Source organism: Mercenaria mercenaria, chromosome 5, assembly GCF_021730395.1.
Source record: "Mercenaria mercenaria strain notata chromosome 5, MADL_Memer_1, whole genome shotgun sequence".
NCBI classification, from domain to species: domain Eukaryota; kingdom Metazoa; phylum Mollusca; class Bivalvia; order Venerida; family Veneridae; genus Mercenaria; species Mercenaria mercenaria.
This window is the reverse complement of record NC_069365.1, coordinates 91,956,059-91,979,714: the sequence shown is the minus strand read 5'-3', so window position 1 is coordinate 91,979,714 and position 23,656 is coordinate 91,956,059. Positions and strand designations below refer to the sequence as shown.

Sequence of the window (23,656 nt, the reverse complement as noted above, 5' to 3'; positions counted from 1 at the left end):
TTTTGTTTATGTAAATATAGAGCTAAAAAGTGTGTGTCACACTGTGTATTATGCATTAGGTTTAAGATAGTAAACACTGTATAAATTTATAATAGCTAAACACAGTATGAATGTGTACAACCGCTAACAAACTGGAACACTGTATACATGTATAGCTAAACACAATATGAATGTGTACAGCCACTAACAAACTGGAACACATTATTATGGTGTTCCGTTAGGGCAATCGTGACTTTTCATTTAATACTAAACCGCGATGCACGATGGTTCGATGACGAAAACGCGATGGCGCAATGGCACGATGATGAAACAACGATGGTACGATGGTGAAAATGCGATGACACGATGATGAAATCGCGATGGTGCGATGGTACGATGGTGAAATGTCGATGTAATATCGCGTTTTCATCATCGTACCATTGCGTTTTCACCATCGCACCATCGTGCCATCGCGTTTTCACCATCGCACCATCGCGTTTTCACCATCGTACCATCGTGGTTTCACCATCGTACCATCGCGTTTTCACCATCGTACCATCGCCTTCCGGTTAGAAATGCGTAGTCCCGTGCACTTGTATTTTTGTCAACAATAGATAAATGTATCTCAATGTATTTTATGAGAAGAAATTTACCATTTAGATTCTGCTGTTTTGCAAAATGTTTTATAAAATGTTCACTGCTCAGTTCATTAAAACTGTAAAATCTTCAAGGCCACGTCCTTTGTATTTTATGTATGCATGAAAGTAAATAAAAAGCTGGGTGTAATAGTCACATGGTATTATTCAAACTCAGCTTATTCTTGTTAGGATGTAGAAGCTACATAGTGCAATGTGAAAATGAGATTGTATCAAGCCTAGGCTATTTCACTGACACATATACTGTACCATTGCGCATGACCACCGGAAGGCGATGGTACGATGGTGAAAATGCAATGGTACGATGGTGAAAACGCGATGGTACGATGGCGATAACGCGATGACACGATGGTGAGAACGCGATGGTACGATGGTGAAAACACGATGGCACGATGGTGATATCGGGATGGCACGATGGTGAAAACGCGATAGCACGATGGCACGATGATGAAAACGCGATGGCACGATGGTACGATGGTGAAAACGCGATAGTACGATGATGAAACGCGATATTGCATCGACATTTCACCATCGTACCATCGCACCATCGCGATTTCATCATCGTGCCATCGCATTTTCACCATCATACCATCGTTGTTTCATCATCGCGCCATCGCGTTTTCGTCATCGAACCATCGTGCATCGCGGATAAGTATTAAATAAAAAGTCACGATTGTCCAAACGGAACACCGTACTTTATACATGTATAGCTAAACACAGTATGAATGTGTACAGCCATTAACAAACAGGAAGTTTTTTTATCAATCGAATGTTACTGAATGACGTTTGATTAAGAATTTAGCTCTACATACACAAATAATTTATATATATTTGATACAGTTAAATCTATTTGGTGTGAATTTTCTTCATTAAAAGTAAATACCTAAAGATAGAATATTTTGAATTAGTGCACGATGGCTATTTGATATCTTTAACAATATCTTATAGCATATTCTTATTTAGATGAAAAAAGCGAATGCTTTTGACTCTTAAGTTATGCCAGGCAACAACCCTCTCCACTCCATCAATGTCATGTAAATTGAACCTATCGGAATCTACTTATAAGTGAAAGATAGGTAAAACATCAAAAAGGAAGAAAAACGACCGTTTGAATAATGGATGAAGTGAGGGGGAGGGGATCGCTAGAAATGAGGTAACTGATACTTTTCTTTATGTTAGGGATTAAAGGGTTACTTCCCATATATAACATAAGTATCACAAATCCGTTTGCAAAAAAATGAAGATTTCACTGGTGGTAGTAGGTGCAGATTGGAATATCCGGCTCTAGGGTAACTGTTTCGGCAGTAAAGAGATTCTGTTGTTTTATTACTATGATACATCTTTGTTTGTTTTTTTTTGTTTTTTTTTTGTTGTTGTTTTGTTGTTGTTGTTTTGTTGTTGTTGTTATTTACTACGACTCTTATTTCGAAAAAGTTCGACTTGAAATTCCGAGTGTTTGCAGTGAAATATCTACACTAATGTGAAACAAGGGCGCAATATTGGGAACGTTATCTCTTTGTTATGAAGGACAATAGGGTCCTTAAAAAGTAACAAAGGAGTTTGGATATATGTGAATGAAATAGTTCTTAAATTTGATCAGAGTCTGTAAATTTTATTTCTGTGTGATGGAGTATTGATGTGTTAAAGACATGATTGTCATTCTTACAAAACTTTAAAAAAATGACGTGCAGATGATAGTCTTATACAAATAGTTACGATATAGCTGGATAGGGCGACATGTGACGGGAGACTATGACGTAACGTCAAAAGTTGCGACCCATGCTAAAATTCTTTCAAGTGATATAAATAAATGTAAAGTTTTTAATGACTATTCATCCTATTTTCTTGAAAAAAGTATCAAAATATACAGCAATAATTAGGCTGTAGTAAAGTATTAAAAAAGTTATCTTTTAATCACAGTTATATGAAAAAACAACACCAATTGCGTGAAAAAATGACGAAAAAGTGTATGTAATTTGTAACATTTTTTTAAACAAACAGTACCTTTAGGGAAATTATTCTTATTTTACGTGATTGAAATTGCGGGAAATTTTGCATGCTTTGTCATTGAACGTGATAACGTTTGTGGGGTAATTTTGACGGTTGTGAATACGTTAAAAAACAAGATGGATGTGTTTTCCGCGGCCGTTGAGTTATGTAATTTTCACTTAAAATAATACAAAATTAAGACATGTTGAGCTATAAAATGCTGAGAAAAATTCATTATCTGAAAAAATCTAACAATTTTCAGATTATTTTACTTCGCTGTTTTCACAGCATCTGTATAAGCAACGCTAAGCTAAAAAATAGCATTTTCTTTGTTTGTAGTTACAGAAATACAAGTTCTTAAAATTGTCACGTTTTCAATTATTAAACATATGAAAAATTAACAATGCTTTGTGAACTGCGATAACAAAAAAACTGTTTTCTTTTTTTTTGTATTTTAACAAGTTTGATCAATTTCGCTTACTTTTCTCTGTAAAATGATAGTATAATTTTGAAAATGCTTTCAAAAATGATATTTTTATTTACAGATGAATGAGTTCTTAAAATTGTCACACTTTAAAAAAACTAACGCCAAAAGGAAATAACGTCAATACGTTTTATTCTGTCTTCTATTCAATAACGCAAAATACAATGAATATACCTACAATGATAGAAAGGTCTGTCATTTGTTTTAAAAAGTGGATTTTCAAAGAGAACCATAAAAATTGATATTTCAGATTATTACCGCGGTCTTTACTATCCGAAAACAGGATCTCTTTCATACAAGATGATAATGAAAACAGAAACGCGCACTAATTCAAGTTTAATAATGTGTGTTGTTAAAGAAATTCATTGCAAACACTATTTCGTTACCGGTTTATTTACTCGAAACCATTCTTGACATTGTGGGTGAAATCTCACAGTTATAAAGAAACACAAACTTACGAGACAGAAAAATGTTCTTTAACATTCAGATGTTATAAACGGTAATATCTGTACTGTTAAAATGTTTTTATTACATTTAAAAGTACGCTTTAATATAAGTATATGCATTGATTTTATAATATAACATGAAACAAAAATATGCCTGAAATGAAATAATAGCATTTAGACGTCCCGTTTTTATTCTGTGTAAACTACTGATTTTTCATGATTTTGACGTCGTTTTTATGTTACATTAATGGGTTGCAACTTTTGACGTTACGTCTATAGTAACGTTCAGCGGGGCTACGTTTAGCGGGATGACGTTCGGCAGGCGTTTGGAAGTGCACCATAACGAGGTTTGTCTTAGCAAGAAATTTGTACAACGAATCAAAGAATCGAAAAAAAAGGTTCCTTCGGCGTCAGAAAGAAGTGTAAGAAGTAAAATCTGTCTTATTCATCTTGATTTGTTATTTCGTGTATTTTCACATATAATTTAACTTATTATATATACTTTGTTTATCTAGATTAAATTACCATACACTGTTAGACACCTTAGACATGATTAATTGTAAAATTTATATTATTTATTCTGGTTCGAAGATCAGTCTTCTCTAGACTAGCCACTAGTTAATAAAGACTTTGTCACAAAATATCAGCTTTTGTATTTTTCTGTTATTATAGTTAATAGTGACAAATGCCAGTCTGTTCTAGAGGACATTTCTCATAGAACTGATTGAAATATCATAATTGTACATATGATATAGACTGGCTATACTCACAATCTTAAAGATTAAAAAATAAATAAATAATAATATAACATAGTCCAGGAGCTAGTCTAGTCTTTTCCATAATTGCGGATTTTAGAATCAATTTATTTGGAATTAATTTATTACAAATTGCTCTGATGAATTGGCAATGTTAGTATTTTTGTAATCTTTTGCATCACAGTTGTTTTAAAAAGTATGCTTTTTTACTTGTATGACGCATGCAAAAAAAATGTTCAGTTCTGTTCTGTCCCTTCTTTTGAAAATATGAAATAGTATTTTACACGTTTCATTTGTTTTAAAATCGAGATAAAATTTAATGAAGTTAATGTGCATCCACCCAACTGCCATGGGCGACATGTTATTTGTAAAACATATCGAGTACTTCCGGGTATACCTGCTCTAGCTACCAGTTAATGTTACAGCACAAAACGTTACATGTTTGTATAAAGAGTTGTGTTTAAGGATAAATGCATTTGGAATATTGAAAAAAATAATAATTGAAAATGTTGATTGAAAAGTTACATCGAGTGAGAGGTACTTTTTAGAATACAATATTTTGTAAAACAATATATGAACACTTGTGTAAAGTACAGTATATTAATATTATACAGTTACAACACAATATTCGTCAGCGTGCTTTTAGAAACAGACAAACAAAAGAAAAATGAACAGAATAAAGAATGTATCCCAGCATTTAAACTTTTATTATCAATTAGTTACTTACATTTAAATATGTTAATCCAATTTACTTTTAGATGGCGTAAAAGTAGGCGCGTTTTAATTTTAATGCTATTTTTAGAAAGGCAAAGTAAATGGCACTCCAAGAGTGCCGGTAGAAGCCCACGGATAATACGTTCGTGTTTAAAAACTTTAATATAGAGAGCTGTAACATTCGCGTGGATACAAGTCCCTGAAATGTGTAATAAATATTTTTGTGAATAGAATGCGCTAGAATAGCCCCTATATCCTAATATTATTTTTTGTGCAAATAGAAGTCGCTGGAATACATTTTACAATTTAAACATTTGTGCGAACAGAAGTCATGAGAACATATTTTAATGTTTAAACTTTGGGCGAAAAGGAACATTAGACTAAGTCAATATGTGGATGTTAAACATTTGTGCGAATAGAAGTCTCTGGAATATAACTTGTGTGGACTGAAGTCGCTTGGATATATTTCAATGATTAAACTTTGTACAGATAGAAATCGCTTATATATATATACATTAAATCTTGTTTGCGAATAGAAGTCGCTGAAATATATAATTTAATGTTAAACTTTGTGTGCGAATAGAAGTAGATTGTGTATATATGTTAATCTTAAAAAACTATGAAAGTGAATTCATTATATTCTTATATACAACTCTTGAAAATATTTTGTCTGTTCCTTAATTAAACATGTATGAGTAACCGGGACTACATATAATCTTAAATGAATGTGTTCTATTCAGTTGCAGGATTTAAACAATTTGAAGGTATTCTGAGCTCTCACCATTTAAAAATGTTGATTAACTTTTCTGTTGTTTTTTTTCTTTTCTAGGTCTGTATTTGTTCATAAAGATATGTTTAACCAGCTTTAGTATGGCGATATTGATGTTTATCATGTACTGCATCTCACTTGATGGTAAGTTGACAGGAAATATATAGCGGCATGACTACGTCACATAGCTAATTATCCTTTTTTCTTTAAAATGGTCACACTTCCAATAGCTGGAGTTCAAACCTTGGTCTTTTTTTAAAAGGTTTCAGCCTTCAAGTATTTGTGATTAATAAAAAAGTAATATTTGATATGTGTCGACAGGACACTGGTGCTCCTACCCCTGTCACTGTATGTACATTTTTTGACTAATTCAAGAGCCATAACTCTGGTCTGGTTATGTGAAATCCCAATAAAAACATAAGGGTGTACAGCTTCAGATGCTGAATGACAACCCTGTGAGGTTTAATGACTGTAGAGGAAATACGTCTTGCGATATGCATAACACAAATTCGGAAGAACAAAGGCTGTTGTTTTAAGTGGCCCCAACAAAAAAAACCTTTTAAGGTAACAAAAGTGGAATCACGTCTGTAGCAGGAAAAACTTTTCAGATAATCAAATATACACTGTATAATAAGGTAAAGCTAGTACGTCAAACTATTTAACCCTTACCCTGCTAAATTTCTATAATAAACTTGTCCATCTTTCAATTTAGACAGTACCATTAACTGTGAAAAGGGGTGCTAACCAAAACGATCCTGACTGAATGGCAAACAGTGCAGACCATGATCAGACTGTACGGATGTGCAGGCTGATCTTGGCCTGCACTGGTCGCAAAGACAGAATCACTTACCGCCAGCAGGCTAAAGGTTAAAGCGTGATGTTAGCATGAAACCGCCATGAAATTAAGTAAGCATGCTGAATAGAGCAAATCATCTTTATACCTCAGTCACACATACGGCGCGGATAGCTACGTCTGGCCACGGATAGAAACGTAGTGATCCGTATCGATCCGTACCTGAGCCGTACCATTTTATATAATAGTAATCCGTATCAATCCGTACCAATTCGTACGTCTCTGGTACGGATCGATACGGATTGCTACGTTTCTATCCGTGCCTATCCGCGCCGTATGTGTGACTGGGGTATAAATCTGTCAATACGTTACTATCATTTATTAGAGCCCCCACCCCCCACCACCCCGCCCCTATTTAGAGGGTACAAACCCCTCCATTACCTCAACATTTTTGACCAAAATATGCACAAGAGGCCAGAATTTCATGCCTGTATTAAAAAACTTTCCAGGGGAAGGCCCCCTGACCCCCCCCCCCCCCCCCTCATCAAGAGGGTACTAACCCCTCCATTTTCTCAAGATTTTGGACCTAAAAATACACCAGAGGCCATCAATTCATGCCTGTATTCCAAATATTTCCAGGGGGAGAGCCCCTGACCCCCAATAAGAGTTTTAACAATTAAATATTGAAATAGATTATAAAAATGACAAATTGCTGAAAGATGCCTTGCAGGCATCGCCCCTCACCCCATTGTGTAACTGACTTCGGTATTTTGTGGCGGAAAAAAATTAGGGCCAGTGGAAACCCGGACAGTGATTGGACTTCTCAGTGTTTGAGCACCAAGGTGATGCACGGTTGGTCAATCGGAACTTTGATATGATTTTATTTTAATGTTTGCAAAAAAGTTTTCAAATCAAGTTGAACTGGAATTGTTACCACAATACGAGGTAACAGGATTTCGCGACTGCAAACGTCCTTCGTTCCTACTTAATTCAGGGTTGTCAGCCTAAAAGTTCAGGGTTGTCATTCAGACAAGTTGCCTTATAAGTGGCATAGAAAGTAGGCTGTTGGGTAATAGGATGTTGTAAGGGAGGTATTGTATTACTTGTGTGGAAATAAAGGATTTCCACCAGTCCTGGGGAAAAGGATCCATTCTTGGGCTTGATGGCAAGTTAAGAGAAGTAATCGGATTTTGCTTCTCGAATAAGAAGATTGGTAGCGTTTCGGAACAGTTCTAAATTTTTACATATGTTCAGTTTGTGTGACTAATTGCACATATGATACATTCAAACTTTAAGGCATAATTGACATACTTTACAAAATCGTACACAAATCGTTCGAGAATGAACACCAATGTTCAGTTTGTGTAACTAATTGCGCGAAAACTCAAAATTTAGTGCATCATTTACATACCAGTGTTACAATATTATGAGTTGTATTTGGATAGATTGGTAAATCAAATCAAATATAAATAATGACATTATTTTGACACAATATAACAATATTTTCAGTATATGAGACGAATTACGAAAATGGCATCTTTATGTTATGGACATATAATTTATATATCAGCGTTAAAATCATGATTTATGTGCGCATATTCTGTACATCAGATCCAATATAGATGGTGCACTGATAATGCTGACAACAATATAAACATATTTTCATCGTTTGAAATAAAGCAAATTTTCTTTTTGAGATTTGTGTGACTAAAATTGTAACTCAACACAAACATAGGTAATGCTAATCCATTATGAATGTATTTTTGCAGTACAGTTTATAAAACTATTTACGCCACATATTCATATTGTTGACTCGTATAACAAAGCCTTTGCAGGCACATTTCTTTGAATGACTTTAATAAGAATAACAGATAACATTGTCTTAATGCTCTAATAGTTGTTGTTCTCCTAGTTGAAAGTAAGTTTATTTTAAAAGTTTGTAAATGTAATTTGTTGTACTTTCAGGAATTCAAAACGACTCCTTCGTAATGCCTGCCTTTATTCCAGCCGATAATACGAAAGGTAAGTTACATTTTTTTGTACAATTTAAGTTCTTTGTCGTCTGGATATTTGAATTACATTACACAACAACTTTCGATAAGTACACAACAACTCCTCTTGTATAAGTACACAACTTCTTTTTTATAAGTAAACAACTCCTTTTGCTCATATACACAACATCTCCTTTTGTATGTGTATACAACCACACCTTTTGTATAAAAACACAACAGCTCCTTTTTCTATTATGTACGCAACACTTCTTTTGTATTTGTATTACAAAACGACTCCTTTTGTATTAGTAGACCTACAACATTATAGTTTCGTTTTTATTTTGAACTTCCATGAAATTGGCTGATTTATCTTGGTTCATTTCAGAACTTTCATTCCTCTGCGACGAAACCTTCAACAGATCATTAGAAGATAATTTAAATGTCATACAGAACTATCCAAGTGGAATAGCAGACGACTATCTGTGGAAGATCGGCGTCAACATGACCGAGCCATTTCGAATGAAAAAGTTTCCAGTTTTCGCGACCGCAATTGACAGGAGGTACTATCCACAGTCTCAGGGTCTATTTTTATCACTTCACAAGAGGTTTATGAAAAATCCCAAGTATGGAAAAGACGTGCAAATTATTGTTTATGATCTAGGTATGACGGCAAGGCAGCTACGAGTTGTAAGTTTTATTTCGTTTACATCCAACAGGTACACACCTTTCCGGTAATATACCAGTCTTACTCCAAGATTCTTGGAGCGAACGGAAGTAATTGAGGTTTACCGATTGCTTTTCTAGATATTAATCTTTTCGAATCTTCACATGAAATGACCTTAAACAAAAACAAAGATTCAGCAGGAACAGCAATGTCACGTTCAAACAATACAATCAATTTATAAAACCTTATGGCAGAGTATGTATGTATGAGTAATGATTTTGTATATAAAAGTTTAACAGTAAAACAAGTAGACAAACAAACGGATAAAACAAACAAGCAATGTAACTTAGTTGGGTGCCGCATCTGAGCGGCAACTTGCACCCCAACCCCATCCCCTGGGGAGATAAGTTCGGTTTATATTAGCTGTAGTCTTAAGTCTCTGTGAGCACTTCAATATATAAATTTATATTTCTTATACCTTGTCCAGCCGTGCAAATCTTTCTTTAGCACATATACAATATTACTTCTAAGAAAGGATGGTGTATTTTATTCAACTCCCTGTTAATATACATGTCTGTTGAAATCAGCTAGGGTGGTTTGAAATCAGGCACTATGATATATAACAGTTTAAGAAAAGGCAAAATGATTCTAAAAAAAACATTTTTTTTACTATAGGTTATGAAACACTGCAGGTGTCAGGTTAGACGGTTCCCGTTTGAGCAATTCCCGCCACATGTGAAAGAATTACATACATACGCATTCAAGCCTATTATTGTTCAGGTAAATATTAAAACCACGTTCTGATTTACCAAAGTAACTCGCCAACTTGTTTGGAAACAATCATTCTGAGTACGTTTCTTTTTGTATTTTTATCAGTTTTATTATATTTTCGTTGCGACTTTGCTTTACTACTAAGATACGTAAATATAGACTACTTAAAGGATATTACAAAAACATCTGTTTTAAATTTTCTATTAATATAATTTAGAGTCAAATACCAATCTTATCTGTAGATTTTGTCAGAGTTATGATTGTTAGTTTATCAGACAATGATATAGACTGGCATCGTTTACTACATTTGAAATATACGTAAAAGAAAACATAACAATTTTAAGAACTAGTCTAATGTATAATATTATATTTATATATAGAAATAAAACTGTATCTTTCATATTTCTTTATTTTATAACAGCTTTCTGATATTCTATAACTTTTTTAGAATATGATTGAAATTTATATATTTCCAGTCATCGAATATTTCATTTTCACAACCTGGTAAAAAAACCAGTATAGATAATTTCTTTTATTATGAAATTTTTTATCAAGACGTCTTTCATGAATGTCATACTGTATTGCTATAAATACTTTCCATATTCAGCAATTACTGATGGAATTTGGTTTCGTGTGGTGGATGGATAGTTCCGTACGGTTTACGACCAACAATATCGATTCTGCTATAATGTATGCAAAGGATTACAGCATGTTATACACGGTCTCCACCTCTGACAGAGAAAAACTCAGTTTAACCAAACAGACGGACAAAAGAACATTTAAATACTTAGGTGAAGACCGCTGCAAATTTAGACCATTCGGAGAAACTTGGGCTACAACGGTAATGTTTCACTACGACCGGATGTCACGTGCGGTCGTTCAGGCGTGGGTGACATGCTCATTGAACACAGATTGCATTGCGCCTACCGGAAGTTTACAGAAACTAATTTGTCATATGAATCTTACATTTGATGGGCGGTGCCATAGATTTGACCAGTCAGTGCTAAGTATTATTACAAGAAGATTATTTCACGAGCAAAATGTTTATCCGTTAGACAAACACTTAAATGATATTTATGTGATAAAACGGGGTGATATAGTATCCTATTTTGAATCATGCCGACCAATTATTAAATGCATTTTATAAATGGAAACATGTTATTTATGATTAAAATATCTACAGAAATATTTTGTTTTCAGTATCTACTTCTGCCAAAAATATTTCATCATCTCATTTCTTATCCTACTTGATTTTCCAAAATGATGTCTGTGGTAAAATACTATCAAAAGAACGAAAAGACAGCAACGATCGACTCTTCAAAAGTCTTGTCCCCAACAAAATAATGAGACCACAGACATAAACAGATACAAATGGGGTAACATGTCTGAGTGGTGGAACTTTCCCCTGACCTGATGATTAATGAGACAAATGTATTGCTAAGGCGAAAAAGGGACATAGATACTAGTATATAAAAACAGAGTTTTGGTACCTGCGTATCATACCATCACAGTCAACAAATGACCTAAGTTTAAATCCATTCCCAGAAGTGTTTCCAGCTAACATACAAACACATAACCAAAAATAAGAAAAGGGGTCATAATGATTGAAAAGTACCCAGTATGACGACACTCAGTATCATTGCAATTTGATGTACAATGATTCATAATTTTACTTTTTTTATATAGAATGTTACTGTATCGGTTTAGTTAATCAAAAAAACTCAAAGTCCCATCATAACTCTGGACAGTTTATTTTATTTTAAATGAAGTGCTGAATCTCCATGAAAAATTATGAGGGTGTTGACGATCACTTGTGTTAAGTTTTCATGTAATTTCTTAAGGAATGTAGAGGATAGTGGCCAGATTGTGTTATATAAATGAAATAAACAAAAAAAGAAACAAAGTACGACAAACTTAACAAATTATTTTATCTGAAAGAAAAATCCTCAGCACAACACTTTAGTTATGACAACTTTATGAGTTTCATTTTGTATCAATTGTATGAGGGGAATTTACACGATTATCTATTATATGGCAGTTAAAAAAAAACAAGTGCCATACCTGGCGAATTTTTTGTCTACTTAAAGAACCTATTGCCCCATGCCGATTGTTGGTCACTGGTAATCTTATGTGGAAGTTCAGCTGAATTGGTGGTCGGGGTTTACCAGGTGAGCATCATGGTGCGACAAGTTGTTTCCATAGTGTATATGAGAGGGGATGGTAATCAAAGTGAAAGTCACAGTGCCTAAATCTGCAATGTTTTTTAAAGAGCTAATAGCATGAAACATACTAATTTAGTATACTTGGATGGACTTGTTGATTTTACAATTGTTGAATGGGATGAGGAATGCACGCACAGATTTTTGCTTATTTTTAAAGTAATGGTTGAACAACACAATGTCCGATACTCTGAAATTTTGTTTCTAAAAGAACTGACATCCCATGAAACTTACTTTGTTACTGATCACCAGTGTGAGTTTCATTGAATTTAGTCAAAGGGAATAATGTGAAAGTTGTCGCTACTAATTGCGTTTGTACGACAGAACGACAGCAGGCAGAAGAAACATGAAAATATACCCCCCCTTACAACTTTGTTGTCGGGGGGTACAAAAATAAGAAAAGGGGTCATAATGATTTTCGAAAAAGCGTAACACAGTTATGGAACCAGTGCACTGCATGTCAGAAAATCACTGTGATCAACTGTGATGTTATGTATATGTCATTCCACATAATGTTTACTTAATTTTTTATATTGATGATTCATTGTTTACTGTAAAGCCCGTCCTGGTTTTGAGACTTAATGTCAATAAGATATTTATATATGGCTTTCTAGAAGATTCCATCATCAGGGTGTTTGATTACTCTGGATTTATTACAATGGTTTTATTTTATTCTTGGTGATACATGAAAGTGCTGGAATCTTCCATGAAAAATTAAATAGAGGGCTGTCTGACGACAGGGCACAACCTAAGTAAGATTATATAGTAAAACTTTCCTGTATTTCTTAATACATGTAGCAGGATAGTGCCAGTTTGGTATATAAATGCAAATTCAAACAATCGAACAAAGAAACGAAAAGTACGGGAACAGAACTTAAAACAAATAGAATATATATCTGAAAAAAAAAATCCTCAGCAGAATTAGACTTATTACAAAACGGTTTACTGATTTCCTTTTGTTATCTATATTTACATGACTGAGCAATTTTACCGTATACTTATAGGACAGTTAAAATAAAACACTGGGGCCTCCGTGGCCGAATTGTTTAGGTAACTGACTTTAAAACACTTGCCCCTTGCCGATGTTGTTCGAGCCTCACTCGGGGCGTTGAATTCTTCATGTGAGGAAGTCATCCAGCTGACTTGCGAAAAGTCGGGGGTTCTACCCAGGTGCCCGCCCGTGTCATCCAGCTGGCTTGCGGAAAGTCGGTGGTTCTACCCAGGTGCCCGCCCGTGATAAAATAATGCACGGAGGGGTATCTGGGGTCTTCCTCCACCATCAAAGCTGGAAAGTCACCATGTGACCTAAAACTGTATCGGTTCGACGTTTAAGCCCAGCTAATAGCAATGAAACAATACTGATATTTACTCATCAACTAATGAACAAGCAATAGGACTTGTTATTTTATCAATTGTCATGAAATGGACGCATCCTCGCACGTGAATCACGCAATCATGCAATTTTTGCATTATCTTTTAAATGTACATGGTTTGTACAACTTACAATTGCCGGGGTACCTGGAGAAATATGTTAGACACACAATAATTGTAAAAGTAATGACAAAATACATATGAAAAAGAAGCTTGATATCTTCTACTCTTCTACGAAACATAACACGAACAGTCAAAGTGCATGTCATATAAGGCAAAATATGTTATTCAAAAGAGAATAACCTGTTTTGAAAGTTTCTTCTACTAATTATGAACAGTTTGGTGCATTCTTTATGATACACCAAGGCCTATGTGGCGTATAAAAACTATGAAAAAATTCACCCGAGTGGAGGTTTCAAAAGGCTTTAAAGGATCCTTAAAGTATGGTGTACAATTAGCACCATATAACTGTATCCACTATGGGCTTATATCTAAGTCGGTTAGAACTCGTATAGAAATTTTATAACCTGTAGAATTTGCAGATTTTAGATCTGCAAGGAAACCATACGCAGACATAAAATAGTATCCTTACCACAACAAAATGAAATATGAATAAAAGTTACAATTAAGTTTCACAATATATATACATAGTATCACGGTTGTATTGTTGCTTTGTCAGTTTGTCAGTGGTAGAGTGGTTATTATTTATTTTCACTTATTATTTTGATTGCGCGTAAAAAAGACGAAATTGAGGAATGTGAAGTTTTGATTTTGCTTAGTATGAGACAACAATAATTTTTCTCGAAAAAAAGCCAAATTCTATTCGACACAAATATGATGATACATCATATATGTAAAATATCTGGTTTGTAATTTATGATTCGGCTCTGTTATCACAAAAACTCTGGCGGCACGAAGGGTGAAAAACGTATGAAATCAACAAAAATTGCAGTTTCTGACCTGATATACCTAATCTGAGAACATCTGATGCTTTTTATGATAACTCAACTGTTATAAAGTAACGGATATCAAAATCATTTGATTCAAATCCTGCTTATGGGGACATAATTGACAAAAAAAAATCATCGGGAATGTGGTTGCGCACCGGGAATGGAGTTGCTCGTATACATCATAATGTATATATCATAATGTATACGCGCAACTCCATTCACGGGGCGCAACCCCATTCCCGGTACTTTTTTGTCAATCTTTCCCTCAAAAGCAATATTTCATTCAAGTGTATATAATATCCATGACTATTTTGCACGTGTTTGATCATTAGAAGCGTCACATTTCCAGAAAGAAGGCACAAGAGTTAGAAAATTTGCATTTTTCATGATTCCATACTTTTTTTGACAGTTCGAGCCAACAGAGTTTTCGTGATAACAGAGTTGATTCTTAAATTAATAAGTTGGTATTTCAAACATAGGATCTTTATTCATTTTTGTGTCGAATAGCATATTGCTTTTTTTTCGAAAACACTCGTAAATGTGTCATTTTTTTACAAAAACTAGAATGTGTCTGTAGGACACAGGGTGTGCCCCCACTGGTACATTTGTCACAAATAAGGGGAAATCATTCAAATGTTTGTAGTCTTAATGGGGTAAAGCCTTAAAAAAAATTATGAAATGGATTCATTATTCTATACCATATACTTTTTTAGCTATGAGTATCACAAACAAAAATCCACCATTTTGGCTATTTCAAGGGCCATAACTCTGTAATAAACGCTAAAATTCTCAAGAAGAATACCAAGTGTGCAAGGTCACATTATGATAATGACTCAAGCAAGGTTTCATGAATTTACATTAAATGCTTTTAGAGTGAGGCACATAATTAGGTGAAAATGTGCATATTTTGACTATTTCAGGTGCCAAAACTCTGGAAATAGGGGACGGACCCAGATGAAAAATAGGAGATGCGCAAGTTCATATCATGATAGAGATTCACGCAAGGTTTCATCAATTTATATCAAATACTTTTTGAGCTAGGCGTGTCACAAGGTGAAAATGTGCATTTTTAACTATTTCGGGGCCATAACTCTAAAAATAGAGGGCAGAGCCAGACGAAAAATAGAAGGTGCGCAAGTTCATACCATGATAAAGACTCATGCAAGGTTTCATCAATTTATTTCAGATACTTTTTGAGCTAAGCATGTCACAAGGTGAAAATGTGCATTTTTGACTATTTCAGGGGCCAAAACCCTAGAAATAGGGGACGGACCCAGATGAAAAACAGGAGGTGCGCAAGTTCATATCATGATTAAGACTCATGCAAGGTTTCATGAATCTATATCAAATACATTTTAGCTAGGCATGTCACAAGGTGAAAATGTGCATTTTTGACTATTTCAGGGGCCATAACTCTAACATTAGGGGGCGGAGCAAGACGAAAAATAGAAGGTGCGCAAGTTCATATCATGATAAAGACTCATGCAAGGTTTCATTAATTTATATCAAATACTTTTGAGCTAGGCCTGTCACGAACTTCGGACGGACGCACGGATACACGGACGCACGGACGGACGCACGGACAAGAGCAAATATATATGCCCCAACCACTCATGGGGGGCACAACAAAAAAACACCTACCTCAATTTTGTATATATTAATGCGCAACACCAGCACCGGACGTCGTGCAGCCCATTTTAAGCGTATACCCAATGGGAATTAGATTGCGCGTTTACCACAATTTGTTGTTTTTATTCAATCTTAATCATGCCTACATGTAAGGTACATTGAATAACAAGAAATGTTTATACAACTATACACATTTTTCTTGAAAATACGTTTATTTAGCACTGACTATTTTATTAGGTAATCATGATCAATCGTGATAAAATCATCATAAAAAGCATGCTGTTTTGTTCGAAGAGGTCTTTCAGAAAAATATAGACCTCTGTCTAACAAAGTAAGAGGTATGTAAAATGTGTTCCCTTTTACTGAATTAGAAAAATATGGAAGAACATGTAGGAATACAGAAGTATATAAAAATGAATATAATGTCTGAACTTTACTATTCACTTTTTTTAGTTCAAAATTTTGCCAAATAATTTTTAAAAGGTTATTCTGTGTTGACAGATGACAAATCATGTTTAAATCTACATTCATGTGATATTGAGAGGTCGCTAGTAGCTTCTGAAGAGAAAGTCAGTTCTTACACAGGGTCCGAACTGGTTAAGTTAACAAACCGTCGTAGTGTAATTAAAATAATGTTGACACGGCTTAAAACCCAATTACACAAACAAACAAACATGGCTTTTTTTATATTAGCTCGGTTCCGTTTTCTCACGGAACTCCAGAAAACCATGTATATGTACTACGATATTGTAAATTGAAACTCAACCATGTTTTTCTCTTTTTTTCTTCTTTTTTTCGTTTATTGGCCAGAGTATAATTTGTGTGTGCAAAAAGCAAGGTTATATGCACGGATGGACATATGACTGGACACGATAAAACAAACATGGAGTATAACAAACTAAACTAGATCATAGAGTATAGATACGATACAACGGAATACGGAGTACTAATACAATGGCTGTAAGAACATGTACATACAAATACAATAATTGAATTATTTCATATATTTAAATAAACAAGTGAAACTTGACAACACTACATACAATAATAGGAGTTTAATTTGCTTGTAATTTTAAATAAATATTACAGGTAATTGATTAAATGATTTTTCATCACAATTTGTTTACAAAAATGAAACTCTCTATATATTGCGACAGTTTAATGTAAAACTGCAATTGCAATTGTTATATTTCAGTTCCATTTTTTACATTATAAACGCTTATTTTTCATGGAGTACAAAAACCTATCTTAGAATGTGAAATTGAAAGTATAGTCGGCCTACTTTCGTCGGTTTTCCCCATACGTCTAAAATCCCCGGATGTAAACAACCAACAATGTAGTTCCGAGATTTCTGTAAGATAATTTGAAAACGTGTAATGAGCCGCGCCATGAGAAAACCAACATAGTGGGTTTGTGACCAGCATGGATCCAGACCAACCTGCGCATCCGCGCAGTCTGGTCAGGATCCATGCTGACAGTTTCTCCAATTCAAATAGGCCGTAAAAGCGAACAGCATGGATCCTGATTATTTTTCCACAGAATCTTTAATCGTTTCTGCCTCGGTATCTTACGGCATTGTAAACATCCGAAAGTAGTGTATGCGCATGCTACTTTAGTTTATACTGCTAAGTGTCGTCGACAGCAGTTAGTGGTTTCGTGGTATTTTCCATCGAAATCTTTGAAAGTACGCCGATTTTTACAATTTTCACTGATTCAATATTGAATTTAAAATCACCAATTTAGTTTTGTTTATAAACGTTCTCAGTTATCTTTGCAAGCACTGTAAAGAAGCCTTTATAGATGATATTTGTTTAATTCTTATGATAAAAATATATTGATATAACAGTAAACTGGCAATTAAGGGACCGGCCGCAAATCACGGAGTAGACCGAGAACTGCAGCCAACTACCTGACCAAACTTATTTTCGGCCTTTCTGGTGACTTTTATGATGTATCCAATTTTCCCGTGTGGATATGGCAGAAATCAGCCACCATACATAGAGCTTATTCATGGTAATGTTTCAGCTCATAAAAGTCATTTGTTTTCTTTGGAACAAGAAAAAACTAATAAAGTTGTGCATCCGCCTTGTTCACCTGACTTACGTTCCTGTGACGTTTTCCTATTTTGCTTGCTTGAGACAGGGTCACTCATTTTTGAAAGACCCTGCTTGAGAGCATTTTAATACCGTGTCATGGGATTCCCAGTAAAAACCAACTTTTGAAGAAGTGTTAAACCGCTAGAATTTGCAGCCATAGAAATGAAATGAAAAGGTTATAGAATGAACGGAAATTACTATAGTTTTATAGATAAAGGAGCAAAATAACTTTCATGTTAAATCATTTTATTCATTATTATGTATATAAGAAAACGAACAATGAGTATGAACATCAACTAAATATTTCATTTTAACTTTTATGTATTTCTGCGAATGTTTATGATCTCATTCCGAAAGCAAAACTTAAATTCCCCGTCAATGGTGAAACGTCTAAAGACGGGATGAACTTGTTTTCGTTTGATGTGCTCAGTTCAAATGGAGTTACAGGATTTCTCAGCGATTCAGAATCACGTGATTCAAAGAGACAAGCGTTTGAAGATCTATTCGTGCTGAATCTGTCCGATTCAGAATGATTAATGAAGCGACATTGTCCGGAACTGTACAACCTCTCTTCGGATTGGGCACCATTTCCGGTAAAACGACAGGAAGTAGAGAAATTGGCTCCGGCTAAACTTTTTGGAGAAGGCTTATCAACACTGTTATCGTCTTCATTACACATCCCAGTTTGTTCTGTGTCTTTGCTTTTTCTAGAATCTCTTCTCTCCTTCGCCCTCCGGTTTTGAAACCATATCTTTATCTGTAAAATAAGAACGCGTGTTTATTGTAAGCGGTGGCCTGAAATAGTTCCGATTTTAAAAGTGTATAGAATATTTAAAATAATGAAAAGATATATTTACAGAAATAAATAATGAAAATATACTAGATATATATAGAAAATGATAATTTACACTTATAGTATATCCTTGATAAACACTTAATAAACATACCTGTCTTTCAGACAAATTAAGTTCTTCTGAAATCTTTGCCCTCCTCTGCGCTGTAATGAATTTGTTTGTGTTGTACTCTTTTTCCAGTCCCTTTCTCTGTTTCTCTGTGTAAACCACTCTGTATTTATCCTTGGTTCTAGTCATACCCTCTGCTGGTTCCACGCGCTTTCGCCAGTAAAACGGATGGTTTCGGTCTTTTCTGGCGGCTGACGAAGAAACTGGAAAGCTGGATCCCACCTCGGCTTTCGGTTCACAAAGATTCTGTAGCAAGTTTGCATTGAATGCTTGTTGGAAGCTTCCTTGTTGATATTTAGCGTTAAGTGGTAAAAAGTCTTGGCAATATAAACTGTTTGCTAAAAAGGCGTCTGTCCTCAAAATGTGTTCACTGCATGAAAAATAGTTTCCCGGCTCTGTAGCACAAGAGACATTGTTCCCAGCTGAAAGCTCTGTGCCAACATTTGTTCCATACACATTTCCTAGACCTCCTGCGTTGTATCCTGTGTAAAAGTGAGAACCGCCGAGCGTTAATTCATTGGTAGTTTTACCAGCTGACATCTGCCCGAATCCAGAACTGGCTCCACTCTGAAATCCAGTAGGCATGCTGTATGCATACACCCCGGCCATTTTAAGATATAATATCAAATTTTAGCAATAAATTATTATGTTAATAAAATTTATTTTTTAATGCCAAACTTATTGTATTTGTTGTAAAGAATATGTTTGTGAAGCAGTCATGTGGAGTAAAGCTTTATATACCAATTTAGGAGACAGATAAAAATCGAGTTCAGGAGACTGGATCTATCTGTTTATCCTGTCTCCCAGCCAGATCATCTTGATTTCAGTGGTAATTAATTCATTTTAACAACTTTTTATTTTAAGTGAAACGGTGTAATGAACTGGTCGATTAATTTATGGAGAATCAAGTTTAATTATGTTATGAATCGGTCGATTAATTCATGGGTAATCGAGTTTAATTAATCGATAGGAAACCGATGAGCTAGAAGGAACACGACGATAAATTGTGTTAACAAGTAATTCACACGACACCTTAAGTGCAATCATATGTCTGTTACATTTAAAAGGTCTTCTTTTGTTAATCGTTCACGTTTCAATGTTCAATTATTTTCAATTGTCTAATGCAATTAAAAGGTAGAAAAATATTAAATAAAATTTTATATGATGTTTTTTTTTTTTACATTTTTGCATTGACTGATATGTACATGCACATATTACAACATTTAGAAATTCTTTCTTCGATAATGTTAACAAAAAAAAAACCCAACTTTATTTCTATAATTATCGAAACTTCTAACCCTTAGATTTTTTTTTTTTTTTTGCAAAATATATTTGGTAATTCTAATGCATGTGGTGCATTTAACAAATTTCTTACTCATTAATGATGATATGTTATTTCAACAAGCAAAGTAAAATGGTGCTATGACGACATTCTATTTATACGAACTCTAGCCATTTTAAAGTCACAAAAAAAAAACACACACACACAGATGTAGTAATTATCATGTGGCGTACTCTCTGACTTTTCTGGCACTGAAATATGGTCAAATATCAATCCAAATTTAAAACTGTTCCCTAGATATGAAAAGATGAAGAATGTATAATTACGTGCGTTATATGTGACGTCGTCTTTGAAAACCGGTCCAGATGCGGCATGACGTAATATCGAGAAACGACGTTTAAAGTTGCGCCAAGTTTACGCGCGCAGCTTTCTTACACATGTTTTAATTAGCAAAAGTTTGACCGTTTAAGTACGACTGCCTGTTACATGATTGATGACAGCCTACTACAGAAAGAATATTTAGACATCAGACCTGTAAAAAAATAGTGGTATTACGCCTGAGGCAAAATAATTCTTTGAAAATCAGTTGTTTCCCCTTCGCTATGTTTCCGGTTTCGGACAGGGAAGCATGTGATGTTTACTTTTGTTTAACTACCTTTTGTTCAACGATGAAGGGATCTGAGACTTGTAATACTGTTTACTGATTTGGTAAGTACCGTTTATAAACAGTTGTTAATGAAGTTCTCTAAAATATATGAAACTTTCACTGAAACACTGTGAAATAAGTCGTTTTTTTTTTTTACCGGAAGTGAATCCAAAACATACCGAGGGGAAAATTATGAAATTTATCTTGTGGCCACTAAAACACAGATGATTCCACTATGCCTGTGTATTTAATATAAAATGGCCAGTTGGGTTATCACAAAGATTATTGAAGGCAGGCAGCTTCTTACTCGAGGTGACCAGGATTCATCAAATTTGTTCATTGTCCATAGTAAGCATTATTATGGGAAATACAATATACATGTACATGATGTAGCAATGATAATTAATAAATTTGATGCAGACTTATAGATTGCCTGCCTGTGTCACATCATTTCTCGAAAAGTCCCCTCTCGCGTAGTAGGCAAGGTATTTTAAAGGAAATATGCAGATGCCCGGTAACGGACGCCTACCTGCATTCTAGCTGTCCGGCAACAATACGACTAGCCTCACGCGAATGTTTTTCTAGCTGTTCGGCGATCTTTTTATATATGAATACTGTAAGGAAATAAATTTTATTGTATCATTTTTGGCATAGGTTTGAATATTCACCTGCAAGGCGTATACAATATTTGAAAATTGATTACCGGACACCTAGAAAACCCCTATAGGATAGAAATTTGGATAGGCTAGGCGTCCTGTTATCGGTTGGCTAGAACACCGGCTAGGTTTCTGATGTCTAGACACTTCCATGTATAAAATGGTAACTGTTTTGCTGTGTGTCTCATAAGTCATGTTAATTCTGTCTGGTGACAACTCTCTTTTTCTATTATTGTTGATTCAGAATGTTTTGTAACAGGATGATTTTTTTTTTTGGATAGTGGGAATTTATGCCATATAACATGTATAATGAAAATCTTTTTAATTTTGAAATTGTTGAGCCTTGCTGTGTGTAAAACAATTTATGATCCTGTAAAAAATAGTTTCATAGTATAATAACTTTTATAGTATTTTGTGGTAAGTAAATGAAACCTTTCACAATCACATTATTAATTTAGTATTCATGAAGTTTTTGATTTTAGTGATGTTTACTGTACATGTAATGTATCTTCTTTCAGATGATATTCCTTGTTCCTTTGATGGTTCATTCCACTATACAGCTGGTTCATATACCATACAACAGCCAGGAAATTGGCCTGTTTACTTTAAGATCCCAAGAAAATGTAACATATTTTGGATGTGCTTTGAGGAATCAGGTAAGTAACATGCAGCTAATGGCTCTTATTAAAATTTTAATGCAATATATTATTTATTTATACCTCTGTCTAGGTTTTGTTGGAGTCAATTCAAAATAAGTCTACTTCTACACTAATGATTTGTACAATGTATGTACATTGTACTATGACTATTAAATGGCTTTAAAGTGACAAAACTGGCATTATTGAAATTTAATTTCAACAATCTGGTTTTGAGGAGGATCAGTTGGTGTAAAGTCTTCATTACATTGGCTATTAGCCTGAGAAAAGTCTGTGGCACTCAATAAGTACATGGATGATTTGAATGCTGAACACAACATGTACATACATGTGTATAAGTTGATTATTCATTAACTTGTAGAATATAGTTCAATTAAGTATTCAATGTAAATCAATTAATTGTAATTTAGTTTAATTGTTTAAAGTGATTATTTTCAAATTTAATTAACCCATTCTTGACTTAGACATTGTGATGTGATTGAATTTTTTACCAGTTTTATTGCACCAAGAATAAAGATTAGAATGAAGACTGTAAAGGTTCTGAGATTTCATGAAGATAACAGATACTTTTACCAAAGACTTTTTTTTTCAGGAATGGAAGTGTTTCCTCTTGTTTATGAAGCAACTCAGTTGGTTAAGGGGCAGACAACTTGTGAGCATGGTACATCACTACCTGTATTGGTATTCCATTTTGACAATGTTACTAGCTAGAATAGAAATAACATCTTGCTGTGGTACAGTCTGTGGAGATTTTTACTAGGTAACAACCATTTTTGATAGCTGTTAAAACAGTGTATACTTTTAACCCTTAGGCTGCATGAGGCAGCTATGTCTGTCTTTGCAACCAGTGCAGATCAAGATCAACCTGCACATCTGTGCAGTCTGATCATGATCTGCAGTGTTTGATATTTTGCAAATGTTCTATGAGAACCCCATATAAGCTTAAATGGTACTGTCTCTATTTAAAGATGGAGTAGTCAATTTAACAAATTTAGCAGGTTAAGGGTTAACCAATAAATGCAAAAAATGTTTTTTAGAACATCCTATTTGCAGTAATCAAATCTACAAACAAAGTACATTTTATATCATGACAGCACGCTGTTGTCAGTCTGTTTGTCAATATTTTAGAAGCACTGGTTATTAAGAAATTAAAGAATCATCTATTAACAAATAGTGAT

The 23,656-nt window shown here is 34.3% G+C and overlaps 2 protein-coding genes and 1 long non-coding RNA gene across 3 annotated transcripts; 2 read left to right on the top strand and 1 right to left on the bottom strand.

Moving 5' to 3' along the window:
- Positions 1-3,873: 3,873 nt before the first annotated feature.
- On the top strand, positions 3,874-11,186 carry LOC123559231 (uncharacterized). The gene is made up of 6 exons (XM_045351035.2): positions 3,874-3,976; positions 5,853-5,936; positions 8,551-8,607; positions 8,962-9,263; positions 9,916-10,020; positions 10,619-11,186. Exons 2-6 carry the CDS (start codon positions 5,894-5,896, stop codon positions 11,156-11,158), a joined length of 1,047 nt encoding a protein of 348 aa, XP_045206970.2. The 5' UTR covers positions 3,874-3,976; positions 5,853-5,893; the 3' UTR covers positions 11,159-11,186.
- A 7,427-nt stretch (positions 11,187-18,613) lies between these two features.
- On the bottom strand, positions 18,614-19,847 carry LOC123558651 (homeotic protein caudal-like). Its single transcript, XM_045350530.2, has 2 exons — positions 19,224-19,847; positions 18,614-19,033 (listed from the first exon to the last, which is right to left on the bottom strand). Exons 1-2 carry the CDS (start codon positions 19,845-19,847, stop codon positions 18,614-18,616), a joined length of 1,044 nt encoding a protein of 347 aa, XP_045206465.2.
- Positions 19,848-20,850: 1,003 nt separating this feature from the next.
- Positions 20,851-23,386, top strand: LOC128557516 (uncharacterized). The gene is made up of 3 exons (XR_008371204.1): positions 20,851-21,228; positions 22,341-22,478; positions 23,071-23,386. It is a non-coding gene; the product is annotated as an uncharacterized LOC128557516 (long non-coding RNA).
- Positions 23,387-23,656: the final 270 nt, after the last annotated feature.